The sequence below is a fragment of the Lepisma saccharinum genome, chromosome 2, assembly GCF_977018435.1.
Source record: "Lepisma saccharinum chromosome 2, izLepSacc3.1, whole genome shotgun sequence".
In the NCBI taxonomy this organism is placed as follows: domain Eukaryota; kingdom Metazoa; phylum Arthropoda; class Insecta; order Zygentoma; family Lepismatidae; genus Lepisma; species Lepisma saccharinum.
In genome coordinates, this window is record NC_139230.1 from 147,402,509 (window position 1) to 147,429,262 (window position 26,754).

The 26,754-nt window shown below is 36.6% G+C and overlaps 1 protein-coding gene across 2 annotated transcripts in view; it reads right to left on the bottom strand.

Moving 5' to 3' along the window:
• The window catches only part of LanB1 (laminin subunit beta-1), a 296,443-nt gene that overhangs the window by 105,951 nt on the left and 163,738 nt on the right, over positions 1–26,754 (bottom strand). For both annotated transcript variants that reach the window (XM_083117589.1, XM_083117588.1), the window contains 7 exons: positions 24,675–24,863; positions 23,114–23,293; positions 18,170–18,386; positions 12,837–12,945; positions 9,520–9,681; positions 8,057–8,177; positions 5,010–5,137 (listed from right to left, as the gene is read on the bottom strand). In XM_083117589.1, coding sequence (XP_082973715.1) covers positions 5,010–5,137; positions 8,057–8,177; positions 9,520–9,681; positions 12,837–12,945; positions 18,170–18,386; positions 23,114–23,293; positions 24,675–24,863 — 1,106 coding nt within the window. The remainder of the gene's footprint in view (positions 1–5,009; positions 5,138–8,056; positions 8,178–9,519; positions 9,682–12,836; positions 12,946–18,169; positions 18,387–23,113; positions 23,294–24,674; positions 24,864–26,754) is intronic.

A 26,754-nucleotide genomic window follows, 5' to 3' on the forward strand; every position in this document is an offset into this window, starting at 1 on the left:
TAATTACAGGTAAACTCATATGAAAGAGCCTTTCAAAACCTTTCCAACGCTGTCCGAATCACTTCTATACTGTCATGGTTGCCGAAATATTGCAATTTAAAGTTAACAAGATATTGGAAAAAATGGTCAAAATCACATAGTTTGCAACACCGTAATTTCAGAAATACAAAAGAAATGGATCTGCAACTTTGCATATTTTCCTACCTCATGTGCCAGAGCCCTGCACATCGGCAAGATTTGCTTACTAGGCCCGCCTGGCTGGCGAGTGAGCAAGTAAAACTGTAAGCCTGGGGTTTGACCCGTCAAGCATCGAAAGCCCACGGGTAACTGGCAGGCCTTGCAAGATCCAGCTCACTTATCTGAGCAAACCCTCATTCCAGTTTTGCACAGTCTCCAGATACATGAGTCATGCAGTCACTGTTGCCAACTAATAGATTCTAAACAGTTCAAGAGCACTTGAAATGTTCATCATGTTTATTAATTTGAAATTGCAGAGATTTATACTGTGTTAGAAAACATTTGTATCACTCACACCCAGTGGCGGCGAATGGGTTCCAAAACTAGGGGGCAAGGTGTAAAAAGGGGGGGCAAGGACAGTTTAATTTCCCTTGGTACATAAGGTTAGCATGGTGCGGGGGCAAAAGTGGGGGGGGATGACTGCTCACTCTCGCTCCCCCGTCCTTAATCACTGCCACTGCTGACACCTGTAAATGAGTACAAACCTAGTTTTGCAAAAAGTGCCATCGTAAATATTTTGGACCATTGTGTGACTGGTGGTTCTTCTACATTATTTTTTTAGAGGGGGGCTCCCCGATGGTGCAGTGGTAGCATTGTCATCTTGTAATCAAGGGGTCCCGGGTTCGATACCAGACGGAGGCACATGGTTCGAATCCCACTTTAAACTGTAAGTCCAGTCCCGATTAGCCTTACTGTGCAATAAAATAAATTTAAAATACCAAATCAATTAAACTATTTTTCGAAGAACTTTGAAAACTGTTGCTACAGATTTTCTCTCCGATGTAATTTTGCCAATTCAATATTCAAATTAGTTGCTCAAGATATCCCCCCCCCCCTTCCTTTTTGAAATGTTATACTGTTCATGACTTGCTTAATGTTATTATTCCCTGTATGGCACAAATATAGCTTCTTTTGTTTTCTTAAATTACATTCTGAAGGGAATTTTATTCTCAATATAGGTGTAATGTAGTACTTTTTCAACCATTACATTTCTGATATCAAATGATGCTGAACACTAAAGCAAAAGCACGGGGGTCCATAAAATGGAACATGAAATCATAATTTACTACAAAAGGTTTTTGCATATTGCCATCTATTTCAACAAATTGTCGTTTGCTCATGTTGTTGCAAGTTATCTAGTTCTATAGGCCACATTGATAGTAACACGATGCAAAATATAATTGTTAGCTTGTATCTTCAGATGGGTGCAAATAGCAGGCAATGCTACTTACACATTTCAACAAACAAACAATGCAAAAATGAAACCGATAGAAGATTTACGATTTCAAGACTAGAAAAGTGACATAAAATGAACAAAACACACAAACCTATTTCCAAGAACTTCAAAACAAATTTGGAAAATAAGTGGTAGTTGGTTTGACATAATAATGAAACCAATTTGATAAGTTACAAAATCTAACAGTTATACAACCTCAAGGCCCATGTGACTAGAATAAATTCAAATGTCTCCATGCGTAGTGAAATATAATGGCCATTGGCAACACTGACAGTGGTGCTCGCATCTGACTGCAGGAACTACATCGAGTCTCACATGACTTCATAGTACCTGGGTAAAGAGAAAAACCTTGGAGACATTGAGGCCTGTGAATTCTTGTTCGGGGAAGCTCGATTGCGTACCTGGCTTGACGTGCGCATTGCATATTATTGTAGGCGCGACTCCTTGTGGACGGGTTTCTTCCAGATCTCATGCAGGCCTCTGCATGTGACCCTTTCAGTATGCCAAATTTCAAATTAATCAAAATATGTGAGGTTGAAAAGTGCCTCTTCATTTGTTAATTTCACATGGAATGGCCTTTAAAAGAACTTAAGCTTGCCGGAATAAAAATACGCAAAAAAAAGTTAAAGGGGTATATTTTGCATTTCCTAAAAATCTGTTGATGACATCATGACTACATTAATTTGCATGGTCAGTGTTCTTCATCAAACTGTTGCCATAATGCTAGGAATACAAAATTGTACATAATTTCATTACATGATGTAGATTAATATCCATGGTCATTGGAATCAGGGGTTTTGGGGCAGCTCCGAGCATAAATAGCATCCAGAGCCTTTGTGATGTGAATTCACAGTTGGCACAATGAAGTCACAACATATACTCTCAAACTCATCCAATAGACTTTCACATGTGAAGCATAATTCATTGCTCCATAGAATGTATTTCCAGAGTCCACTGGTGCTAGGATTTATACCATTCCAATCAACATTTGGAGTTGCTCTTGTTCATGTTAGGTTTATGTGTGGCATATCTACAATAAAGATGTATTTTCTTCAGCTCTTAAAAAGATGATGTGGTGTTAAAATTGTTTCCAGAAATATTTTAACTCGGCATGAATATTACACTGCCTGCTTCATCATTTGGCAAAGTCATGTAAAATGACTCCTCATACATAACCATTGTCGCACCTATGCATTTACCATTCACAATGACATCATTGATCAGGAAAGGGTAGAAATTTCACAAACTGATTGTTGCAAACATAGCAACCTACATCTATCTATACCATTGAAAGCCATCGAGCACTGTTGCTCAGTCCATTCTTCTTTTAATGCTTGTACAAAAGTTTTGTCATGCCATATGTAGGTTCTAATGCTTGAATGGTCATTGCAAAAAAAATACTGAGAAAGAGCAGCCACATACTTTTGATCATATCATGCTGGGTAAACAACTGTATATTTTTTTGTATTCAGAAAATAAAATTGCCAATAATCATCTACTATCAAAGGTAAATCTCAATATCTCAGAAAATTTATTTCGTGAACAACTGAAAAATGAATATAAATTTCTCTCTGTTTATTTAGCAAATCTACACATGTTGTGAAGCTAATTCAATGTTAGTTTCATGTTTAATCATTTGTGTGTGGTGATGAAAGAATTTGAAAATTTTCATCAATCAATGAGTAAAATAAGGGGTGTAAGGGGTGCTCCTTCCACGTAGTGCATCCAATAGTCAACCTCATTTCCACGTAGTACACCCTGGACTTGACTAACGAGGCTCTGGCGACTGGACCCATGGCCAGTATAATTTTGTTTGTGTTGTCCTGTGTTTTGTCCTTATTTGTGCTGAGTGCTCCTTTACAGCCTCAGTTTTTAACTTAAGTCAGAAGATTTTAATATTTTATGATTTTAGTTCTGCAACGTTAGAGTTGTTATGTGTAACTATAAGGGGCTGGACCCCGTATAATGTGACGGGTGCAAAATAGCCTTAGTGCTGATGCACCCAAAATTTTAACTTCAAATTCAAATGAGTAAAATAACTCCAGATTTTGTAATTACAACCTTAGACTAAGGAAGGTTTGGCAATCATTTTCAATCAACATGTGTCTTTTGTCACTTATTTGGTATGAAAGCACCCTTAACCTGCAAGGATGCACATATGTGTAAACATTATTCAGGTGATTTTGAAATACATTTTTTGATCATTTCCAATGAGTACCTGAGGCCACCCCTTTCAGTACCTTTCCAGTGAACTCTTGTAACCATTAGGACCTTAAATCAGTCCCATCTTGAAACAATTTCTCCAAACACTAATGGGGAAAATGAATGTGAGAACAAAGGAAGATAAACTAAAACAAGAAAGAATAAGGTCCCACACCATGGCCGTGAATTCTAAGGTGTCAGGCTTTTGGACTAGGACCACAAGATGCATGCTTGTTCAAGTCTCCTAGGGGAAGCCTGATATTTTGGCCAGTGTATGGGACTGGCGGCCACCCACCATCATGAGGAAATTAGGGAGCTACGATTGAGTAATGAGCCTTGTCATGAAAAACCTACAACAACAACTGGGGGTTCATCATGCTGACCACACATCAGCCTGTAACTGATATGATCGCTCACCTCTACTGAGGCATATAGGAGTGAGGCTGGCTGTTAGGAGGTATGTCCTGGCCCTCACACGCTGTTACAGCACAGGTTATTAAGAAAGAATAAGAAAGGAAGATAGTTCATTAGTTCTGCTCACAGGGATGTAGAAGCACTGCCTAGGTAAATTTCACCAACATGCACACTCATAAGTTTCAGTTTTGTATTTCAACATGTTTTCTTTCTTCTCGTTTTTATCAATTGTGTAATATAATAATGATAATTAGATGTAAGCAAGTTACTAACTTTTCCACAAAACTTGCTTGTAGAGGTTCTGATAATTTCAGTGGCCTCTGCAACCATCCACTTGGGAACTCATTGCTTCAGTGCTGTGCTGGGTTCCGGTTCCTGTCATTTACCTGTGGAAAGTGCCTTCTGCATGAACTGAACATCGACAGCAATCAGGCACATCACATTTGGTTCCCACTACTCCAACAACTTAAACCCAGCACATGCACCAGACAAACTGTCTACACTAGCACTCCTAGCGGCAAGCAGGGAAATGACAGAAACCAGTGGAGTTGGAACGAGTTCCCAAGTGGATGGTGGCAGAGGCCACCAAAATGAATAGAACCTCTACAAGTAAGTTTCGTGGAAAAAGTTAGTAACTCGCTTACTTCTAATTATTATCAACTGTTTCTTTTATTCCCCAAACATGAATAATAATAATAATGTTCAAAATTAATATAATTAGTTTAATCAATGAAGGTTTTATTATTTACGTGATTTAAAACAATTATAATTTAGGTTTACGAAGCAATTTTGCTTATGGGTTATATTTACCCAGCATGAAACTTTGCATCCTAGTGGAGAGAACGTGTCCTGCCAGGTTAACAAAATTTTGTGTAAGATGAACAGAAGGTGAGAAAAAATTTAATAAATAATTACTTACAGAGTCTATAAGCACTGATGCTGATGGAGTATCCACTTGGTTATTGTAGCGCTTGAACTCAATCCTGACCTTGTACCTCTTCCCAGCTTCCAAACAGGCAGGTGGGAAAACAGCAACACTTCTTGATCCTAAAACATGAAAAATTTACTTGCAATTTAACTACATTATACAACACCAAGACAGGATTTTATTAATACATTAAAAGTGATACAAAAAACATCACATATTAACATGGATTTTTTTACACCCTTTCTACATTCCCAAATGTAAGGCTTTCTGACAGTTATCTTGAAGTATATTTCGAAATCTGTTTTATAGGGCACATATTCCTCCTAATTTTTAAACTTCTGCAATAGTAGATTCCTTCCGAGATATGAATGTGCAGTGATCTCCTGTGTGAGATAATGCACATAACATACAAACCAATCGTGGAAAGATAAAAGACATTTCTTGGAAGTTCTATCAACTTCTTCTGAGCCAGAGGTGGAGGAGCTGAACACTCATAAGTTAAGCAGAGGGTTTGAATTTATGGCATATCTACAGATAAAATGTATCCATAACTGTTCACATTCTTTGTTTGCCAGTAGATTGGATGACATTTCCATACCACCCAACCACATCATAGTTTTATCAAAGGCACTCAAAACCTTTCAACATCAAAGTAGCACATAAACCAATATCCCAGATTGAAAGAGCCTTATGGAACTTCAAGAGATATTACCTACAAATACTCGAATTCCCCAGTGTGTACAAGATATGCCATAGCGACAACATTGGCAGGACTATCTGCACAGCACAAGAACAATTGGAGAGCACATAGGGAGATTTCATACTGAAGCAAAAAGTGACACACGAGTTTCACACCAAAGCGACAAGTTGCAAGTGACACTTGTTTCTCTACTCAGTTTGCATGATGATACCAATATAATTGCACTAATCAGTTTATTAGTTACAAGAAAAAAAGTAAGATGAGGCATTGCTATGTGTTAATCATGTTGTAAAATTTGTGGTATGTTGCCCATGAAAAAACTAAGAAATCATATGCACTGACCTCAAACTGTATATGCTAGACTTTTTGCTCTTTTTCAGCCTGGATAAAGCAGAGAGAAACATTAGAGCAGTGGTTCTCAATCTTAGTGAGACTGTGGCCCAGTAAATTCTCTTTTTTAAAAGTCAATGCACAGATCCCAAGAACTTTCCTCATAGATTATAATAGATTATAGTATTTAAAATGTTATACATGAATTAACGTGTATCTTTGAAATAGAATATTGATAAATAAATTCTGGCATAATCATGAAGAGTAATAGTTCAATTATGTCTAGGATAGTTGACAAAATATTAAAATATGGATGGCATAGTGGTAACGTCTTTGCATTGTAATCAATTGACCCTGGGTTCAATAGCAGGTATAGACACACAGTAGTGTGGATCCCACTTTAAACTGTATGCCCAGTCTTGATTGCATAAAGTGGAATTAAAAACCAAAACTCTCAACTAAAATGTGAAATTAGGATTATGCTATTTGTCAACCAATTTCAGCAGAACTTCTTGAGGCCCAGTATAATTGATACGAGCAGCCAGTAATGAGCCATGGCCCCTGCGGTTAAGAAATACTGCAGTAGAGTACTCTACCACATTGACTGACCTACTTTGCCTCCAAGTACTGGCTGTTTCAAACAAAAGCAGTCATGTCCTAAGTGGCCAAAAACACAGGCTCTATACATGATGTTGAGGTAAATTACAGCCAATAAATGCACCAACAAACTTAAAAAGATAAAGTCAAAAGAATGTTGTTTAAATCTTGAAACATTTACATATTAATACTTTATTACATCAAAATAAAGGTTCAAAAATGTTGTAAGACTGCAGGTTGGGCTCTCTTCTAGAGTTTAAATATTGCTCGTTGGGGTGAAGCATTTGTTGATCATCCATGAACAACAAGCTGAGGCAACAAGATGCATGGTACTGAGAAAATGGTCCAGTCTGAGCAACACAAGCAGCTTGTCATGTTACTTTGGTTTGAAAGATTCATTTGATTACTGAGGGTTTGTTTCCAAGTGACATGTGTTGCTTGTTGTGTGTCGCTTTGATGTGAATTCTCCCTTAAGCAATTCCAGAAAAAAATCACGAAGAACAGGTCTCTCTCAACACAACAACAGAAACCATTCCATCTTGTCCACATCCATACTTCCAACTGGCTCTCTCATGGAGAACATTGTCAAAGAAATGCATGCTAACACCCAGCAGAAAATGACACAAGACTTAGGCAATGGACAAGCATGTCCCACCTGACACCCTGTGCTTTGAAAGATCCTGGACAGCAAGAATAAATGCAGACATTTTACCACCTACCCAAGGAATGCAAACCACTCTGTGTGGAGCATTGCAACACAGCGAACAGCCCAACCTATTATTCATCACTCACTAGCACTGCCAGACAAGGGGAATGATAACCAAGTGCCACCTGAGAGCATAGCAGACAACTCCACCAATGCCATCTGATGGGAGGCATCGGAACTACTGCCAACAGGGAACAAGCAAAGCAGTGACATGCTACCATCTCCAACCTAGATGCCTTAACTTTTGTCAATGAAAGTAGTGGTCCTTCAAAATTAATCAGAGAACTGATAAAAACAGCGATGCAGAAATACAGAAGTTCGCCTATGCATGTCAACTTTTACCTAGATTGCATAAAAACCACAATAAATGCCATGTACCAATACTTACCTCGTTATTGTACAAGATAAAGTACTCATACATGCTGCAACCAGTTACATGCACACAGATTCCTGCATGACTGCAGAAGTCTTACAAAACCCACTGCTTGCTGCTTGAAATTTTATTTCATGACTTACCTTGTTATAGCACACACACCAGCAGTTATATTTGATCATATATTTCTATGTACTGATACATCAGCCTTAAATTCATTACATGCAAAAATGACAAGTGGCAAAAAAATGTTTTTATTCAGCTGCAGAAAGGCAAATGGATTTTTGTGTTATCATAAAATGAAAAGTTGACATTGCTGTACGTTAACGCACCTGGTGCCAGAGTTGCTTGCTTAATGTCATCTTGGGGCAACGAATTGGCACATGGGCCATAGGGATCCACAGGACCTGGTCTCTCTACTGTCACTTTCACATCTTCCCATCGTGATGGTAACTGGAAAAATAAAGAAGACATTGTAGATCATCTGTCAAAATCTGGAGCAACTATTGTATTTAGTAATACAACAGCTACAACTATTAAACATATACTGGATATAAAATGCTTCTGCAAACAGCTATCAGTATTATATTTATATTTTTTCACAATTCTACCCTATGTTCTAGGTTCAAATGCCAGCCTGGGTATGTGTGTCTATTCATGACTTGCATCTAATCATCATTTATCTTCATCATTGAGATTATCCAAATTGGCAGTAGTTTTCTGCAAAATCAAAAAGATACAATTGAGGATGAGTGGTAATTATATGAAATTGGTTAAGGGGCAAATCAAAAGTACCACCAGGACTTGAATTCAGCACTCTCGATGATGGGATCATGGGTCAAGCACTCAATGTGCCTAGCTGCTGATGCAGTACAAACAGATACTTAGAAGTAATATAAAATTTTAGTCAAATTTATGCTATTCTAACACTGACCATTAATAATATGCAAAACATCAAAACATTCGCATTAGTTATTTTTATCATAACAAAGTTGTGCTACACAGAAATGTATAAATAAATTAATGATATAGTCACATCAGTAAACGTAGTTTTTGCAAATACATTCTTGTATGATTTTTCATGGAATTTTAGAGCTATACAGAGCAATATAGAGCTATACACCATCTGAAAGTGACTCAATTGCTTGAAAGTTCTGGTGAATCATGACTAAATATAGGAATTTTTACCTTTCTAAAACTATTCTAGTTTCATGAAAGTTAACTGGTTGCATATTTATTAACTAATTTTCAATATGAATGTAAATGTATTTGCAAATCTGAAGAATGACTTGAAATTTGGAATAACACTATTCAGCAAATGAAATGAGTAAGAGCATAAGCTCAAAAGAAGTCTGTCATGCTAACTATGAAATAGGCATGGGGCTCAGTCCAACTTCACCAGAAAATGTTGCCATTACCTTTATCCAGAAATACCTACATCCCGATATAAATTTCCATTCAAGTACATTGAAAGAACACTAAGTCAGAAGTGGAACACAAATTAATCTAACCTCTTCTGCTGGAAACGTAAATGTAGATTGTGGAATTTGGAAGTTAACTCAATTTTAAATTTCCTTGCTGGAAGAGTATGAGAAACTATACGAGTCCATCAATTGATGCCTAAGAGTATAAATCTAAGAAAATCAGGAAAAGACATAGAATTGTAGAAGTAAGACAGTTCCCAGTGACAGCAAATCTTTAAGCAAAAGTCACACCACCTCAATAATTCCACTGTATCACAATAATCAAATTCTGGTGAAACACTAAAGAAAAACTCCTCTGAACACTAACCAACCTGTGGTTCATATCTGACGACTATATCATATTCCATGCTTGTTTGGATATTATCTATAATAAATTCCAGGTAAGATTTTTCAAAAACTCTCATAAATCCAACTCCAGACCATGTGGTTTCACGACCATCTCTGTATGGCTCTCGGATCACAACTTGGACATTCTGAAACAAACAGAAGAAATATCATGTAGTCATTTATTTTATTATATTTTAAACCCAACTACACAATAGTAAATTCAAATACAAAACGGTATAAGAGATTATCATTAACACGTTAACTGTCGTGCCGGTCCCATGGGCCTGACATGAAGATTTCTTATGAGGCCGCATTGGTCCCATGGGACCGACGTTGTAACGTCTAATTCGAATCATTCTGGCAGGCCAACAGTCCTTCTCGCAAGTATATTTCATATTGGAAAGGCCCGGCATGGCACCATAGAATCCAACGGCACATGCATTTTTGGCAACTTATAAGCAGCAAAGCCAATTTTTTTATATATATTTATTATTATTGTTGATATGAAGCATGTATATTTCTTAGAACGTCTTGTGGGTAAGTAACCTGATTTTGCTCATTATTTAAATACAGCATTTTAATATATTTATTTATTTTTAATTTATTTGTGGTATTTGTATATATAATTAGACAGTGGTATTGGTGCATCAACACTGAGGCTATTTGCACCTATGTAACTCTATGGCGAGGTGTCCCTATAAGAATGGGGACAACATTTGCATTTGTTGCCTTTACGCTATTTTCACCAATTATGTGAAATATATGTTCCATTTGATTTTTTAATACTTTTTATATTTTTGTATTATTTTATATTTTTTTATAATATGCACCAACTTACAGGATAATCTTTAGCATACATTTTAAATATGTATTCATACAATGGCATATATTTTGGGAAAATAGGAAAAAATATAATACAGCACATACAAACTTTTGAAAAGTTTTGAAAAGTTTCAGTCAACACCTGAAAACTGTGATCACTCCACGTGAACTTTATTGAAGCAAGGAATACACATATGTGGTTTACCTTCACGCCCTTCACAAAAAGTAACAACCTTCTTCATTTTATTCGCTGCTGTCTTTTGGCATTCTTTTTCAGATACCAATTTATAGCAGTACTTGCAATATTTGCACACTTTGTGAACTTGCCCTTACTTCATTTGATTTCAGAGGTCTTCCTTCACCAGATGAACCTGTTGTAGTTCCTTCCTCTTTTGTCAGCCAAAGGACAACTTTCTCTCTGAAAGACACAATGTTTATGGAGTCACCTGTAACTTCTTTGTACAAAATAAAAGCATTTAAAATTGCGGTGTTCAGGAGAAGTTCCATAGCTACTTTGCAATACCATTTCACAGTTTTTCACAGTGGGGACGAGTACGCAGCCATCTGATCAGACAGATCAACTGGTGATTTACCTTTATTATAATCACACACAATTTCAGGCTTTTGTGTTGTGCCATCCCTTGTTTGAATTTCCATCACTTTCCTCTTGTCTTTCCACTTCAATATAATATGGTGATTCCCCGTTCATTTGTAGTGGTTATCACCTCGCCTTTCTTCAGTTTTTTTTCAACAAAATCCTTGAGACCTCTATTTGCATGCAGTGTTCCTACGAGATGTGTATCTACATCCAAAAGTTTATTTATTTGCCAAATCTACACTTGTGTACTAATTGTCGGTATAGACAGTACAACCTCAATTTAGTAGTTTGTCACACAGTGAGAATACAATATCAGCTGGTTTAGTTGTTGTTCCATCAATTTTTTACCACAATATATTTTCACATTGTAAGTGTAGCCGTTTCCAGTACATACTTTGAATAATTTAATTACTTGTGTCTCTTCTGTTTCAGGTATTGACACATAATTACTCTTCCATGGAAGGGTACAAGAGTTTCATCAATACAGACAAACTCACTGGGTTCATATACTTCCTGAAACTTATTGAGAAGATCAACCAAACATTGAACTTTGTGTAATCTATCTCTAGGCACATTTTTCATTATCAGAAAAATGTAGCATTCACAAAATTAGCTCAAATCTATTTCTTCCCATAAATGATGCTGTGAAAGTGTTCTTGTATAAACAATTTTGACTCCAGTAGTCAGACAACTGTGGCATTTGTACTATACCCATCCAAACTACTAATCCAAAAAAGTTCATCTCATTAGCAGTCACTGGAAACCATTCATGTAGTCTAGAAGATGGTGGGACATCACTTTCGCCACTCATTAGACACTGTGTTGCATACAAATTTGTTTCTTCTGCAATAATACTGAAAACATTGTCAGCAACTATCAGTGAGTAAAAATCTTCTGGTTTTCCAAGGGCAAGCATCCTTGCGACATTACAGTCAATTCCACATGAAATCACAAACTGTCTGATGTCTGGTGCATTTCCATTTGGACCCTGGCTAGAAGAAGCATCTTGTGGCTGAATATCAGATTCATCAGAAGTAGTAAGATCATCTTCGGTATTGTTTGGAGAAAATATTGGATCATCTTCCGAGTCCTCAAACTCTTCTTCTGACATATTAAGATATTGGCAAATCTCCATTTGATCCAAGCATCTGGACGCCATTGTAGCTATCAGTCAAGTGACAAAGTAAAGTCGACAGCAAAACATTCCAAACAAACACACTGAACAGAAAATTAAAATAAATATTTCCTTATTTGTTGTCAGAAAGAGAAACATTCCCATAAAGAAAAGATGAAAGTGGCCGATTATTGAAAATTCCTTTATGTTTATAGTGCATTGTGTTGGGCAGTATTGTTTAGAATACTTCTAACTAAGCAGGTCAAATAAAGCTCAAATTAAAGAATGCATTTTCGTGAAATTCATTGTTGCTTTTCAATCGCCGGTGGAGCACTGAATGAATGTTTCCTGTTGGTGCCGCGTTGGTCCCATGGGACCGGCACACTATAATTTTGATTTATCGATATAATAAAAACCAAATTCGAAATTTGATAACATTGTTATTTTACAACAGAAACACTACCCAATGGCTTTAACGGCGCTGTCAGTGAATATTGAAAATTTCATCCGGCAGTTAACGTGTTAAGAGATTAACATTTCAAAAGTAAATTCAAATTCTGGAACAAGAAAAAGCTACTTAGCAGTGAAATGTTAGGTAATTTCTTGCAGTGACAGAAAAAGACAAAACTTTTACTTACTTTTGCAAGAAGAGAGTGAACTAATGCATGACTGGCTACCAATTTTTAATTTATGTTAATCTATTGCATTAGCCTCGTACACATAATCATATTAAGTGCGTATTATATACGTATATATCAATTACATACCTCACTCCCTCTTGCCAGTTCAGCTTCATAAACAAGATAATCGAGCAACCCAGTGAAGAAACTTTGTTCTGGCTGATCACATGTTCTACCTGTAACATGAGGTCGGCACCTATAGAAGGAAAAATGACACATCAGACAAAATTGTACTGTACAGTTTTGACAAAAATTAGCAACCTCCTATTTTATGAGTTTTTATGAGTTAAATCATTAAAGTATTAAAGCACATAGTCACATTTGCTGTGCAAGCATTCACTCTCTTGGATTGCAGCTGACCCCTGTGGCGGAGTGGTTAGCACATCATGCTACGATGCCAGGGGTCCCGGGTTCGAATTCTGGCCTGGGCATGGATGTTTTTGGGTGTCCATTCATCAATTTCATCATATCATTCAATCTTCGCAAATTAGCCAAAAGTGGCACAAAAAGCAAAGTAAAATAAAGCAAATGAATCAATCAATCGATCTATCTTGGATTCCAACGTGATATATGTATGTTTAGTGACATAATGCAATTGCTTCCTCATTGTGGCGAAGCATGACATCTTCAAGTAGTCATTGCAAGATTTGCTGTGCGTCAGGGTCGATCTTTCAACGGGGTGGAGTGGGACAATATGTCTCTGCAATAAATGCCAAGGTCATTGCCAATTCAACATAAAAGATCATACCACAGATTTTATGACTGCAAAATACATAATTCTATCCCATAGAATGAGAATTATTCAATATGATTATATTGTTCAATATGTGTTTTTCCTCTTAAGAAGTGGAAATAGCATACATTCGGCAGTGGCATGCCCAGGATTTCCGAAAGGGAGGTTACATGTACTTTTTTTTAGTAATCATTCATTATTCTCCCATCTTATTCTACCCTTTATATTGAGCCTAAGCAGGGATTATGACCCTCACCAACCCCTCCTAGAGCATGCCACTGGGCACTCGGAAGAATCTTGATGACTCCAGAGAAACCCTGCCGTGGCTGTAAACATGGGGATGGGGGCTGAAAAAAGGCATGTTATGATCCAGACCTTCAAGCAAGAGTGGGGGAAAGTAGAAGTTGTTGGACCTTGTCGTAGGGTCTGCATGTTCGGAAGCATTCGGCTGTTCTTGGCACCAGCAGAGACCAGAGACATTCGCATCATTCTGCATTGTTATTTAGCATAACTTTTCTGCCATTATTAGCTAATTGTGATGAGGATGAGAGATCATTGGATGAAACTGACAAAGGGACACTCACAAAGAATGCCACTGTCTTGGTTGGGACTGGAACACAGGAACTTTGGTGATGAGATTGAAAGTCGACCTCTCAATGTGCTTGACCACCAAGTCAGTTGCTGTTTTGTGTCTGGTTATTTTCTGTGTAGGCATCAGAAACAGCAGTTCAAGTTTATGCATTTGTAATGTTCCAGTGAAAATTATATGCATTTATTGGGTAAACTTTGCTGCTACTAACCCAAACCTCCATGGTGCAACAGCTCTCAGAGAAAAGTTGCTTTTTTAATTTTGTGACATGTGGTCAGTATGATGAGTCTCATGACAACCATTTTCTAGCTTTTGAGACTGGAGCCTACTATTTCTTCTCCCCAATTGTCCTCACAATGCTGGGTCAACATAAAAACTTTTGGCTCCCAGACTGGAAATCGAAACCAGGACTGCTTGTACAAAAGGCAAGAATGCTAACCATTTGGTTATATAGGAGCCCTTTGTTGCTACTAGCCTCTATTTTATATACAAATGTTTTTCATCCTTTCAGTTCATCATAATAAGTATATAATATGGTGTATTATTATTATTATTAACCAATAAATAAATTGGGGATGGACTGATATGAAATTTTGGCTGATACCAATAAAGTACCAGTATAAAATTTACCGGTACTGATAGCTGATATTCCACCAATCCAATATAAAATTCCAAATGGTTCATTGATCTCCTTAATAAATGTTACTTGATGAATCAAGCTTTTTTAATGCAATAGAAGCTGCATTACTTTTTAAGAAAATATGGAATTGAGATAATATGTTTATATCCATAAAAATTATAACAAAATGGTACAGCATTGCACTCAACTGTAAGATATTTACAGATGTATCAGATCTGTAAAATTTTCAGTAATTTTACTGATAAACTGATATGCCTATATAGACTGATACCAATAGAGTACTGATTAATCTGTCACATCCCTAAAAATATACTATACATGTAGCAAACAAAGCAAGCCCAGTGGTAGAAGCTTCTCATGGAGCTTTTTTCTGAGGAGAGCCTCAGCCACTAATAATGTACAAAAGGATTTTGTAGATATCAGAATCACTTTTGGTGAAACTTACATTAATCTCCTAATTTTTTAATGGTATTTATTACACTCTAAGAAAGAAAAAGAAAGGAAACATAATAGGGCGAGGCAGTCAAACGGGAAGATTTAAAAAAATCACAAAAAATAGAGAGAGCAAATATTAGTTAATTTTTGAACATGAATGTACTGTACGTGAGTTGAAATTACTAGTGTACCTGAAAAATTTTCATTTTTTTAATATGGTGTCAGTAAGATGGCATCCTAGGTGTTGCACACATTGTCGGAGTCTCAAAGTAAATCCACCCCTGACGCTTCGTAGCATCTCCAACGGAATGTTGTGGATCTCTTGCCGAATTTGTTCCTTCAAATTATCCCTGGTTCTTGGAGGGTTGTCCTTTAATACTTTGGATTTGAGGTAACCCCAAAGGAAAAAGTCAGGACCCATCAAATTGGGTGAAATGGCAGGCCATGGAATATCGCCGAATGTGCTGATGAGACGACCATGAAATGCGAGTCTAAGCACATCCATAGACACTCTGGCGGTATAGCTAGTTGCACCATCTTGCTGGAAGAGTGTTTCTTCATCTGAGTCATAGTCATTGAGGACAGGCAGGAAAAAGGTTGCCAATATGTCAGCATAACGTCATGGGCAGATTTACTCAGACTCTGACAATGTGTGCAAAACCAAGGACACCATCTTACTGACACCATATTAAAAAAAAAATGAACATTTTTCAGGTACACTAGTAATTTCAACTCATGTACAGTACATTCATGTTCAAAAATTAACTAATATTTGCTTTCTCTATTTCTTGTGAATTTTTTAAATCTTCCCGTTTGACTGCCTCACCCCATATACCTAGGTATGTACAATGGGGTGAAGCTCACATAAAGGAAATGTAATATGTAAACTTTAAACACACTTAAATTTATCTTGATTTAAAATTCAATCATTTTTGTAGGCAAAAATAGCAACCATTTTGTGCAGAAAAATATACAAAAAACTAATCACCAGGGCCAGGATTTTGATGACATTTCATCTTTTAACTGGTGCAACGTAGACATTGCTAACTAGTACAGAAATCCTGAACACCCTCCTCAGGTTGAAGAAATGTAATTTTTTTGGGTATTTTTTTGGTCATTTTTTACTATTTATTATTTTTAGGTCATTTTTTAAAAATTTTGCATCATTTTTAGGTCATTTTTTAAAAATTTTGTGTCATTGCATGCTGAAACATAAGAAGTTCAACAATTTCTGTTTTGTCCAAATGTTATGTTGTGGTACTTACTCTGTGTTTAACTACCAACGCAACAAAGCCTGTCTGAAAATCGCAAAATGCAACATTGTCGAGTTTCTTATTCACAGTCTGTAGAACACACCAAGGTGAAGAAGCAATGTTAAATTGTTTGTTTCGGAATGAACAAAAGAGTTTCTTTTGAAAATTAGCAATAAATACCGCATGCTCAAGAATCAAAGGAAAGTGACAGCTTAATTGTTGGTGCAGCTGAACGTTGTATTTTTGAAGGTCAAGCAGCATGAACATTTTTATCTTAGTCCGATATTCGTGGTTAGGAGGGTGTGACTTCTCTTTCTTCTATTTGTGAGTTTAGGTGTCGAGTGGACTTAAAATGCCAAATGTTATTGATTGTGATCCATAAAGTAAGTGTACAATATAAATATATATACAGTTTTCAATAGGGATGGGACCGATTAATCGGTACTCTATCGGTATCGGCCGATATAGCCATATCGGTGTATCGGTTTATCGGTAAAATTACCGATAATTTTACCGATCCGATATATCGATAAATATCTGATAGTTTAGTGCAAAATTCTGCCATTGATGATGTAATTTTTATGGATAATCTCCATGCCCTACTTTTTTAAAAAGTAAATGTCTAAATACGCAATTTCTCTTGCACTGCAGTCACTTTGAAACACACATTTTTTAAGGAGGTCAATGAACCTTTCAGGTTCTTCCAGGACCATTTCTAATTTTATATCGGATCGGTAGAATATCAGTTATCGGTATCGGTAAATTTTATATCGGTACTTTATCGGTATCGGCCAAAATTTCATATCGTCCCATCCCTAGTTTTCAATAAGCAGATTGAGTTTTGTACGGAATTTTGGGTCATTTTTCAAAGATTTTAGGTTATTTTACAGAATTTTTGTTGTCATTTTAAAGGTCATTTTTCAAAGATTTTTATGTCATCAAAATCCGGGCCCTGGAGGTTAAACTGGAAATAGTGTCATTATCATTAAACTGTAAATAAACATGGCACCTGGTATTTTTGCTAAGTATCATTAAAAAAATTGCCAAAATTCAGCTGTAAAACCTGAAGGAAGACCAAGAACATTGTGACCCAGGATACGATAGATAGATGATGTGAAGAGAGACATCAGAATACAAGGGATAAGAAAATGGAGACAATTGGCACAAGGCAGACAGGAATGGACCGGCATTCCTGAGAAGATTAAGGCTATACTAGAAGGGCTGTAACACCAAAGGAAGAAGAAGTAGCAAAGCAAGGAAATTTTGCCTTGTGTGCTTAAAATTACACAAAATTCAATTACAATCATGGGAGGGAAGAGGAAGTTGCACATGAAACATTTGACTTTTCAGAATGGCACATTAATCGATATTGACTAAGACTGTGTGTGCATGCTGGATAATTTACGTAGCAATTGTTACAAATCAAGGAGAAACTATTGAAATAACTATCAATTCACTTCAAATAATCTTTAAGGGTGTAAGGAGTGACCTTTTGCAAAGACACTCAAATGTCAACCTCCCTTCCACATAGTACACTTTGAATTGATTTTGCAGAATAGTGAGGCTCTGGCATCTGGAATCACAGCCAGTATAATCCTCAGTGTGGCTCATGTTGGGCACTGTCCTTCATCCATTTCATCTTAACACCATTCATCCTCATCTTTGCAATTAGTCAAAAGTGGCAGAAACATGAAGTAAAATAAATCAAATCATTCATTCAAATAATCTTTAACCTGAGATTCCTGCAAGCTAAAAACATTCCACACTTACCTGCACTGTCCAGTAATTACATCACAGTTGTTATCAAAGGATCCTCCAGGATCACAATCACATGGTTTACATCCATCTCGGTCATCAGAAAGTCCCCAGTACTCTGGCAAGCACTGGTTACAGTCTCGTCCAATTACATATCTTTTGCAGATGCATTCACCAGTATATGCATTACAACCTTGATTGTCCACAGTGCCCAGTGTGTTGCAGGTACAAGCTAAAATAAAATTTTCATTGAAAAACCTGGGATATTTATATAAAAATTAAGTAAACTAAAAATGAATATATTATATATAATACATGTGCAAGTATGTAATATATTATACTACATACATATACGTACATATAATATACATGATCCAGTACAAAAAGCACATATTAGCTGCAAAAAAACACACATTAACATAAATTTCACTTTAATGAAAAATTCAACAGCACCTTTGTGTTTTCTTTTTCATGTGGTTAACTACGTCTGATCAATCATCATGTAAAACACAATATTTAGAGTAACATAAAGTACATTCCACATTATGATCTGCATGTGTAATGAATATTGTAATATTAATACCATTTACAATTCACTTACGTTTCAGCATTATTGAGATGTGCTAATTGTCCTACCTTTAGGAGCAACAAATGAAAATACAGGGTGGTGCATATTGTATCTACCAATTTGAGTTGGCAATCTTGCCAGAATGCACATGCGCATGTGTGGAATACCTACATCCATGGAGAGTAGGGAGTCCCGCAATTAGTATACAATGGAGCATTCGCTGGTGCAGACATGGATTGTGGCAGTGGAAGCCTTCATCCAAACAGGCACCGAGCACTGCAGTGGAACAACGAAGATCTCCATGCACCTGTTCCAATGACGCACAGCATTCTGAGGTGGACTAGACAGTGAAGAGCCACGGTAATATTGTGAACCATCAGTTACCATGAAATATACGCTATTGCACAGGACATGTTGAGACACACATCATTAAAACCTTCCCACATCACCTTGAACAGTGCATCCAAGCAGAAGTATTTTACTTTCATTTTGCACAAAATTTTCCAACTGCTTTCTCCAGTGATTCATGGCATTGTGGTAGAAGCAAGCATGTGGCAACACTTAAAAGGTAACCCCAGGCTACATGTCCCTATATCTCTTACTTGAAAGAGATGGGGGAGGAATGGTTGTCAGTGTTTGAAGACTTCCAAGGAAAAAGTGTCTTTATCTCTGTTAGCCACTGTACAAGGCTCATTCAATATATAACCGGAAATATGTTGTAACAAATATTTATTACAAGCACCAAAAGAAGTAGTACTATGTTTCAACATAGCCCCCCGCCCCCCTCAACTTAGTTCAATGCACCTATGCCAACGCTTGATAAGGGCACTGATTCCACAGGGAAAAAAATCTTTTGGACGCATGTGTTGTGACGTCCTGCTCAGTTTACGAACCTAACCCTAAAAGAGGATAATTGGAAACGCGCATAAGGGGGCCAAGGTGGAAATTGGTTCAAACTAAGACAAGGCAATCACAAAAATGTATGTTACTCCTTAACAAGCCAATGAAACATGGATCGAGTCAAGCTTTGTAAGGATATGCAAGCGAAAGCTAAAAGGATGCATAAACAAAAGCACAGACTTAAAGCTTACTTATCACACAGAGCGAAGATACTTTAAAAACATATCTGAAAGTACAAAAAACTTCTTATTGTCCTTCTATGTTATTAGAAGCTTTCATCGTGTATGACACTCTATACACATTATGTAAATTAAATGTGCATACGTTGTATTCGTACACAGAAGTATGTTTCGGCAACTAAGGGACACAAGCACCACTTAATGAACCAGTTTCATAGCATGTGGGGCGTGAGTACCTAATTGCCAATCAAAGAAAGCACCATATGCATAACCAAGCCTAAGAACATGCGTATCTACTACCTGCAACCAACTACTGATGTACTCAAGTTTTTTTGTATGTTGCTTTTCAATAAGAGAACAAAAATTCATTAACAAGAACAACACGTTTTATTTTACGTAGTCGTCGTTTTTTTAGAATTTTACAAAATGCTTAATAACTTTTTAACATGCATTTAAGTCATCTAGTAGGGACAATTCCATTTACCATTCTTGCGTATTATAGTCTTTGGTATAATTATATTGCATCAAATAGCATCATATTCAAACATCACAAAATGCATAACATGCGCAGACTCAAATTTATGTACATGCCGCAGACAATTTAATAATTACTAGAACATTTGCATTCCTACTAAGTCACAAATACTTGAATGTTCTCATAACAATTGCACTTTAGAATTCACATCTCTCGTGAACAACAAATGTACATTTATACATATCAATGATTATATTTATACAAAATACTCATTAATGCTACTTGGAGGTGATTAATGGGATTAATCGAAAATTTAGGTAAGGAAGTTTTGCCTGTATTGAACTACGTCATACTACATGCACGTATTTATTATGTAAGCTTCATGCAAAGTTTCAAAACATTTGACAAATGCTCGGATATTTCCTCATGCATTTTCCTTCAAGCTTTGCTAGTTAATTATTTAGCTTTTTTTTAAAAAAAAAAAAAAATAACACACGTGCATGCAAGAATATATACGCATTGTACACTTTGTTGAAATTTTAGATTTTGACACTTGAGAGAACGTTTTGATAGTTCATGGGAACAAAGGCACGCAATAGTTTAGCTTTAATTCACAGTCTATTTTGCTTAGCATTTTTATCGTGTGAAAGAACATGGGAACAAAGCATTTAGCTAAGTTCACTTTTGGTTGCACTATTTTGCACTTGCCCAATTATCAATGAGTTCAAATAAGAATCAATTTTTAACGTACCTGTATTCTTATGCAATTTTGGTTTACCACAAACCTATTCCTTTCATCGTAAACGTCCATATCCTGCTAACAATGTATTTAGATGCACGTGCATTTACGCAGACTGCATATGGTGACCCGACTTCTTCCTCAGCAATTCAACAGGTCATGCACGTTAACATGTAGGCACGTAGGCACGAGTGAGCAGCTGTTGCGGGGCATTGTTCCCACTCTCTATGTTCCCGGCAAAGTGTGAGGAGGAAAAACAGTTAATTTTAGATGTACAAAGGTAGTATCGAAAAGCGCCACTGGGAGGCAGCTAAAGTCAAAGAGCAAGGCAAGCAAAGCTGCCATCTGGTGGTAATTCAGAAAACTAGAAATCGAGAAGCTTCACCAAACGAGTGTAATAAAGTTTGAGGACTGAAGGAAATCGCAAAAATTCATTACGGTGTAACCACTCATGCACCACTGACTTCATCATCATTCTGGAACCTCAATCCACTTAGTCCATCTTTCAGTAGGCCAAAGGTGTGGAAATCGGTAGGTGCAAGATCCGGCAAATATAGAGGGTGGAGTAAGCACTCAAACTTTAGGTCCTCGATGGTAGACAATGTGACACTGGCAGTGTGTGGTCTCGCATTGTCATGGAGCAAAGGCACACCAGTGGACACCAGACCATGTTGTCTCTGCAGAATGGCTGGTTTCAGTTTTTCACGCAAAAGGTTGGAGTAGGTGGTACTGTTTACATTATGACCTCTGGGCATGTAATGTTCAAGAATTGGCCGGCCCCATATGGTCCCAAAACAAAGTTAACATGAACTTTCCGGCACTTCGGTCTGGGAGATGAAGAATGTCGCCATTCCATTGTTGTACTCTTACATTTTGGTTCATAGAAATGAGTCAAACTTTCATCTCCAGTGACAATACGATGAAGAAATGCCTCACCATCAGCTTCATAATGGTGCAAAATCTCCCTGCACACATCAACACGTCTCTCCATTTCCGGTGTCGAAAGTTTCAGAACCCACCTTGCACACACTTTCCTGAACCTCAGTATGTCATGACTGATATGGTGAGCTGATCCTACAGTTATGTCCATCTGATTAATTGATTTAGTTTATTTTACTTCGCGTTTTGTGCCTCTTGGCTAATTTGCGAAGATTGGGATGAGTGATGAAATGATGAAATTGATGAATGGACATTCACAAACAACCAACCCCGAGTGGGATTCGAACCTGGGACCCTTGGCGTTGCAGCGTGATGTGTTAACCACTCAGCCACAGGGTCCGGCTTATTTCCACCTGGGAAGAAATTTCATTGACAGTAATACGCCGGTTCTCCCGTATCAAGTCAATTTGAGCAATGTTGCTTTCCGTGACTGCAGTGACAGAGCGACCTGAATGTGGAGAATCTTTAACTCTGGTTATGCCCTGTTTGAAATTCTCAGCCCACTCATACACTTGTGATCGACTCATACAGTTGTCACCATACTGAACTGTCATGCGGCGAAGAATTTCTATCGGTTTTACGCCTTCACTCAACAAAAATCTCACGACACTTTGCTGCTCCAGTTTGGAGCACTCCTGTAAGGGTGCCACTATCTTGTGTAACCGTTTCCCAGCATCCTATGGACGAGGCAGGCATGCCAGCCCCAGCTATGAATAGCTTACATATGTCTTCACAAAATAACAAACATATAACAATCACGATTGTATTTTAGATTTTTTATACTACTTTTCCGGTTATTTTTAATTAATGCACTTTGTATTTATGCAAACATCACACCAATTGACAGTATAGTTTAAGCATGATGTTTATATAAATTAAGCTTTCCTGGCAATGATGAATGATGAAAAGATTCTCTCAGGCTATCCACCAGGTTGTAGAAATGATGACAAACTTTCGAGAGTTAATGTCATTCTCATCTTCAGGGTAGAAATGACATGTGTGGACATAGAGAGGATATACAACGTTACTGCATTTAATGTGTTGAACAACTTATGTCAGTACAATATTTTATCCAAACAAAAAATCACATAAGAATTTTCAACATATATATTGTATAAGTTACTAGAATTTAGTTAAGAAGATTACAAAAGATACTTACGTTGACAACCATCAGGATTATCTTCACTGAAATTCCAAAACCCATTTTTGCATTTGTCGCACCTCCGGCCATCTACATTTCTCTTACAGTGGCATCGACCAGATTCTAACCCATTAATAAGATCTGTTCGGGAATCACAAACTCCATCATCCAAAGACCCACGTGGATCACAATCACAAGCTGCAACAAACAATGATTTTCAAACTTTACAATTGTGTATGGTTCCAAGTAAACAATAGAAAATAAGCAATAAAAAAGAAGAATGTTTCACAAAATTGTAAAGTATGAACTATAAAGTTTAATCAAATAATTCTACTCAAAATAGTTATGACACAGTTTGTATAGTTAAGTCCAGCTTTCACTGGTGTCTTCTTCCATGTTTAGAGAACCTAGTACCTAGAACCTACAAATATTATTAATGCCCATCATAGGTATCAACATGATCTAGAAGTAGGGATATAATGCAAATTTGGCATAAAATGCAAATTGTGGCCATTTTTGCAAATTTCAACCACATGCTTAAAGAATGAAAATCCCAAAAATCTGGCATTCTTGTGTTGTAGGCTTAAAAAAATAAGTTATACCATATTTACACACACACACACACACACACACACACACACACACACACACACACACACACACACACACACACACACACACACACACACACACACACACACACACACACACACACACACACACACACACACACACACACACACACACACACACACACACAACACATATGTTCCCCAAAATTTTATCCCCAAAAAACTATGGTGCATATTATTCAGAGAATAATTCTGACAGCTACATGAAACCACATGTAAATGGACACTTCCCACAGTTTTTCACCTATCAGAACGTTTTACATCACTAACCAACATGGCGAGGTTGACAGCAAATCAAGTGTGAACCTAATGTCATGGGGGAGCCATAACGTCAGGTACTCATAGCAAGTGAAATGTTTTGCATTACCAAGGAAAATGATTAGATTTTGGCAGAGATCGAATGTGCACCTACCATCACACGGAATACATAAAATCATCAGTATTTGTTGTGTAAGAAATAATGGAAAATATCTTTCTCTGAAATGGTTTCCAACGAATGAAACTGTCATGAAGAGGAATAGGTCATGTGACCTACAATTTAAAATACTAGTTAAAAAGTGCAACAAATGTATAATATAATGCTTCACATTTTGTAGAAAAGTGTGCTGAAATAAAAATGCAAATTTTTGGAAAAGGAACAGCGAAAAGTAAAAAATAACCAAAAAATCATGGTCTCTAAATATAAGCAAATTTGCAACTAACTTATACAGAAGACAAACTAGAAGGTTTATGGCTCAACAGTCTGGACATGTTCATCTCTGCCACAAATGTATGTATCATGTCTATGTACACATAACTTCCTTTCGCGAACTCTTCTTCTACTACTGCTCTTCAGAGAAAATTTGAAAGTTCAGAGCTTAATATAAGGGGATGCTTGCATGCACCTTCACAATTCCCCAGTTCTGCCTATACTACCCACTGATCGAGTGAAGCAATGAAGCACTTACGTAGACAAATATCAGGGTCTGTAATGTCCTTTAATGGATCTTGATAGAAAAATGGTTTGCATTGTTCACAGTTACGTCCCATTGTATTATCCTGGCAGCCATCGCATACTCCCCCACTAACATGACCTGTTTGTTCATACACGGCAGCATCATAGTGGCAGCTGGTTGCATGATTATTGCAGTTGCATCCTGAAATTACATGTAATTGTTAAATATCATGATAAAAAAATTAGAATCTAGCATATATATATATAATAACTCAGAAATCATGAATGTGATCCATCAGAAAGCCTATTATTGCAAATTTAATTTTAATTGCATTCAATGTCACTGGAATATGTGACACAAGAGAGAGAATTATCCATGAATGTCTGATATAACAGAAAAAAATAGAATTAGCAGAATCCTTTACATTACACTAAAATAAAAAATATATAATTTTATTTCCATGTCATTATATTTCATTTTGCATAAATAGTAATAAGTGAGTGCATAATATCGCACATTTCTACTGCTACCAAGAAAATAAAACTTAGCAATTAGAAAAAGGTGAAGAAACGAACATGACAAATACAATATTAATTTTTAGTTGAAAGCAACAAATATTTTGAATTTTTCTTAAAAAAAATAGATTGTATTCATTCCTTGTTCTGCTTCGCAGCATCACCTAATTCCATCAATCATGCAGGCATGAACTGCACAATATGCAAAATGGTATAGCATTTAGTGAAGACTTACTTGAGCTATCATCCTAGATATATTTTTTCTTCTTTTTCACATAATTTTTCTGCACTTTTTGGCTAATTCCAAATAAATGAATAATAAATTGATGAAAGAACAAACACAATGATATTTTCATGCAGGACCTGGGATTTGTTTCTAGGACTCATTGTTACATAGAATGTGATTCTAAGCACTTCACATAATCAAGGTGTACTGGGTCCAATCCACATGGAGACATTTGGCACAGTTGTTTGGATTCTACTTTAAACTGTAGGTCCAGACTAGACTAACATATTTGAGTATAAACTGGACGTGAAACAAAATTTGACTTTTTGCTAACTGCTGCACTACAGAATTTAGTGCACCCTAGATATTATTTATTTCCTATGTCAAGTTACGAAACCTACACCATCATCATCTATATAATTTTTGCCACCATACTACTTAGTCAGTGATTATATTCAACACATGGACAACTTCCCTCAAGTAGCCTCTAACAGGAAGTTCTAGACAGAATATGTTCTTCATGGCAAAGTCCAGTAAGAGAATAAAGAACACAGAACATACTAACACAACTCAGACTTTTCGCCAGTTACTCGCCATCATTATCACTGTTAAAATGAAATGCATGGCTGTTTCCTAACTTTGCTCCACCTATATTTAGCCTCTCACCAACCAGTTTCAACTTGATGATTCTGATGATTAATGAAAAAACATCATGATTATAGTCTTATTCAGGGGTAGAAAAATACAGGGTGCCCAGTCGCCATGGTGCCTGAATTTTAAATTCAATATTTTTTCTTAATATTTCAAGTTCACTTACGGAAAGTTATATTAGCTTCTCTCTTTTTATTTTTTTTAAATAATGAGTAAAGTATGGGTTTCTTAATCCTTGTGTGTTTTCTGTATTTTGTGTATCATTAAATCAGAATAAACATGCCATAATAAATTTTGGCACTGTTCCTAGCCGAATTTTAAAATCCAAAGGTGATACGGTACAGTCGGCCATGTATTAGAATATATTGCATACTAGTTATTCATGCTGTTACAGGGAATTTCATAAAAACAAAATTCCCTGACTTTTCCAGGTTTTCCAGACCAAATCATTAGGACAATTAGTGTACATGTCTGGGAGAAGGTCACTATATTTCAGCTAAATGCACACCACTTAACCAAGTACTGGAATATTTACTTCACATGTAAAGCTAATAACAATAAAGGAAAGTCAACAGTAATTCACTGTTGGATATGGGGATGGAAGCAAGTATCAGGGGTAGAATTAACACTGAGTTCATGTAGCTTTATTGTACTGCCAAATTAATGCTTTCATCCGTTTCTGAAATATTTAAAAATCGAT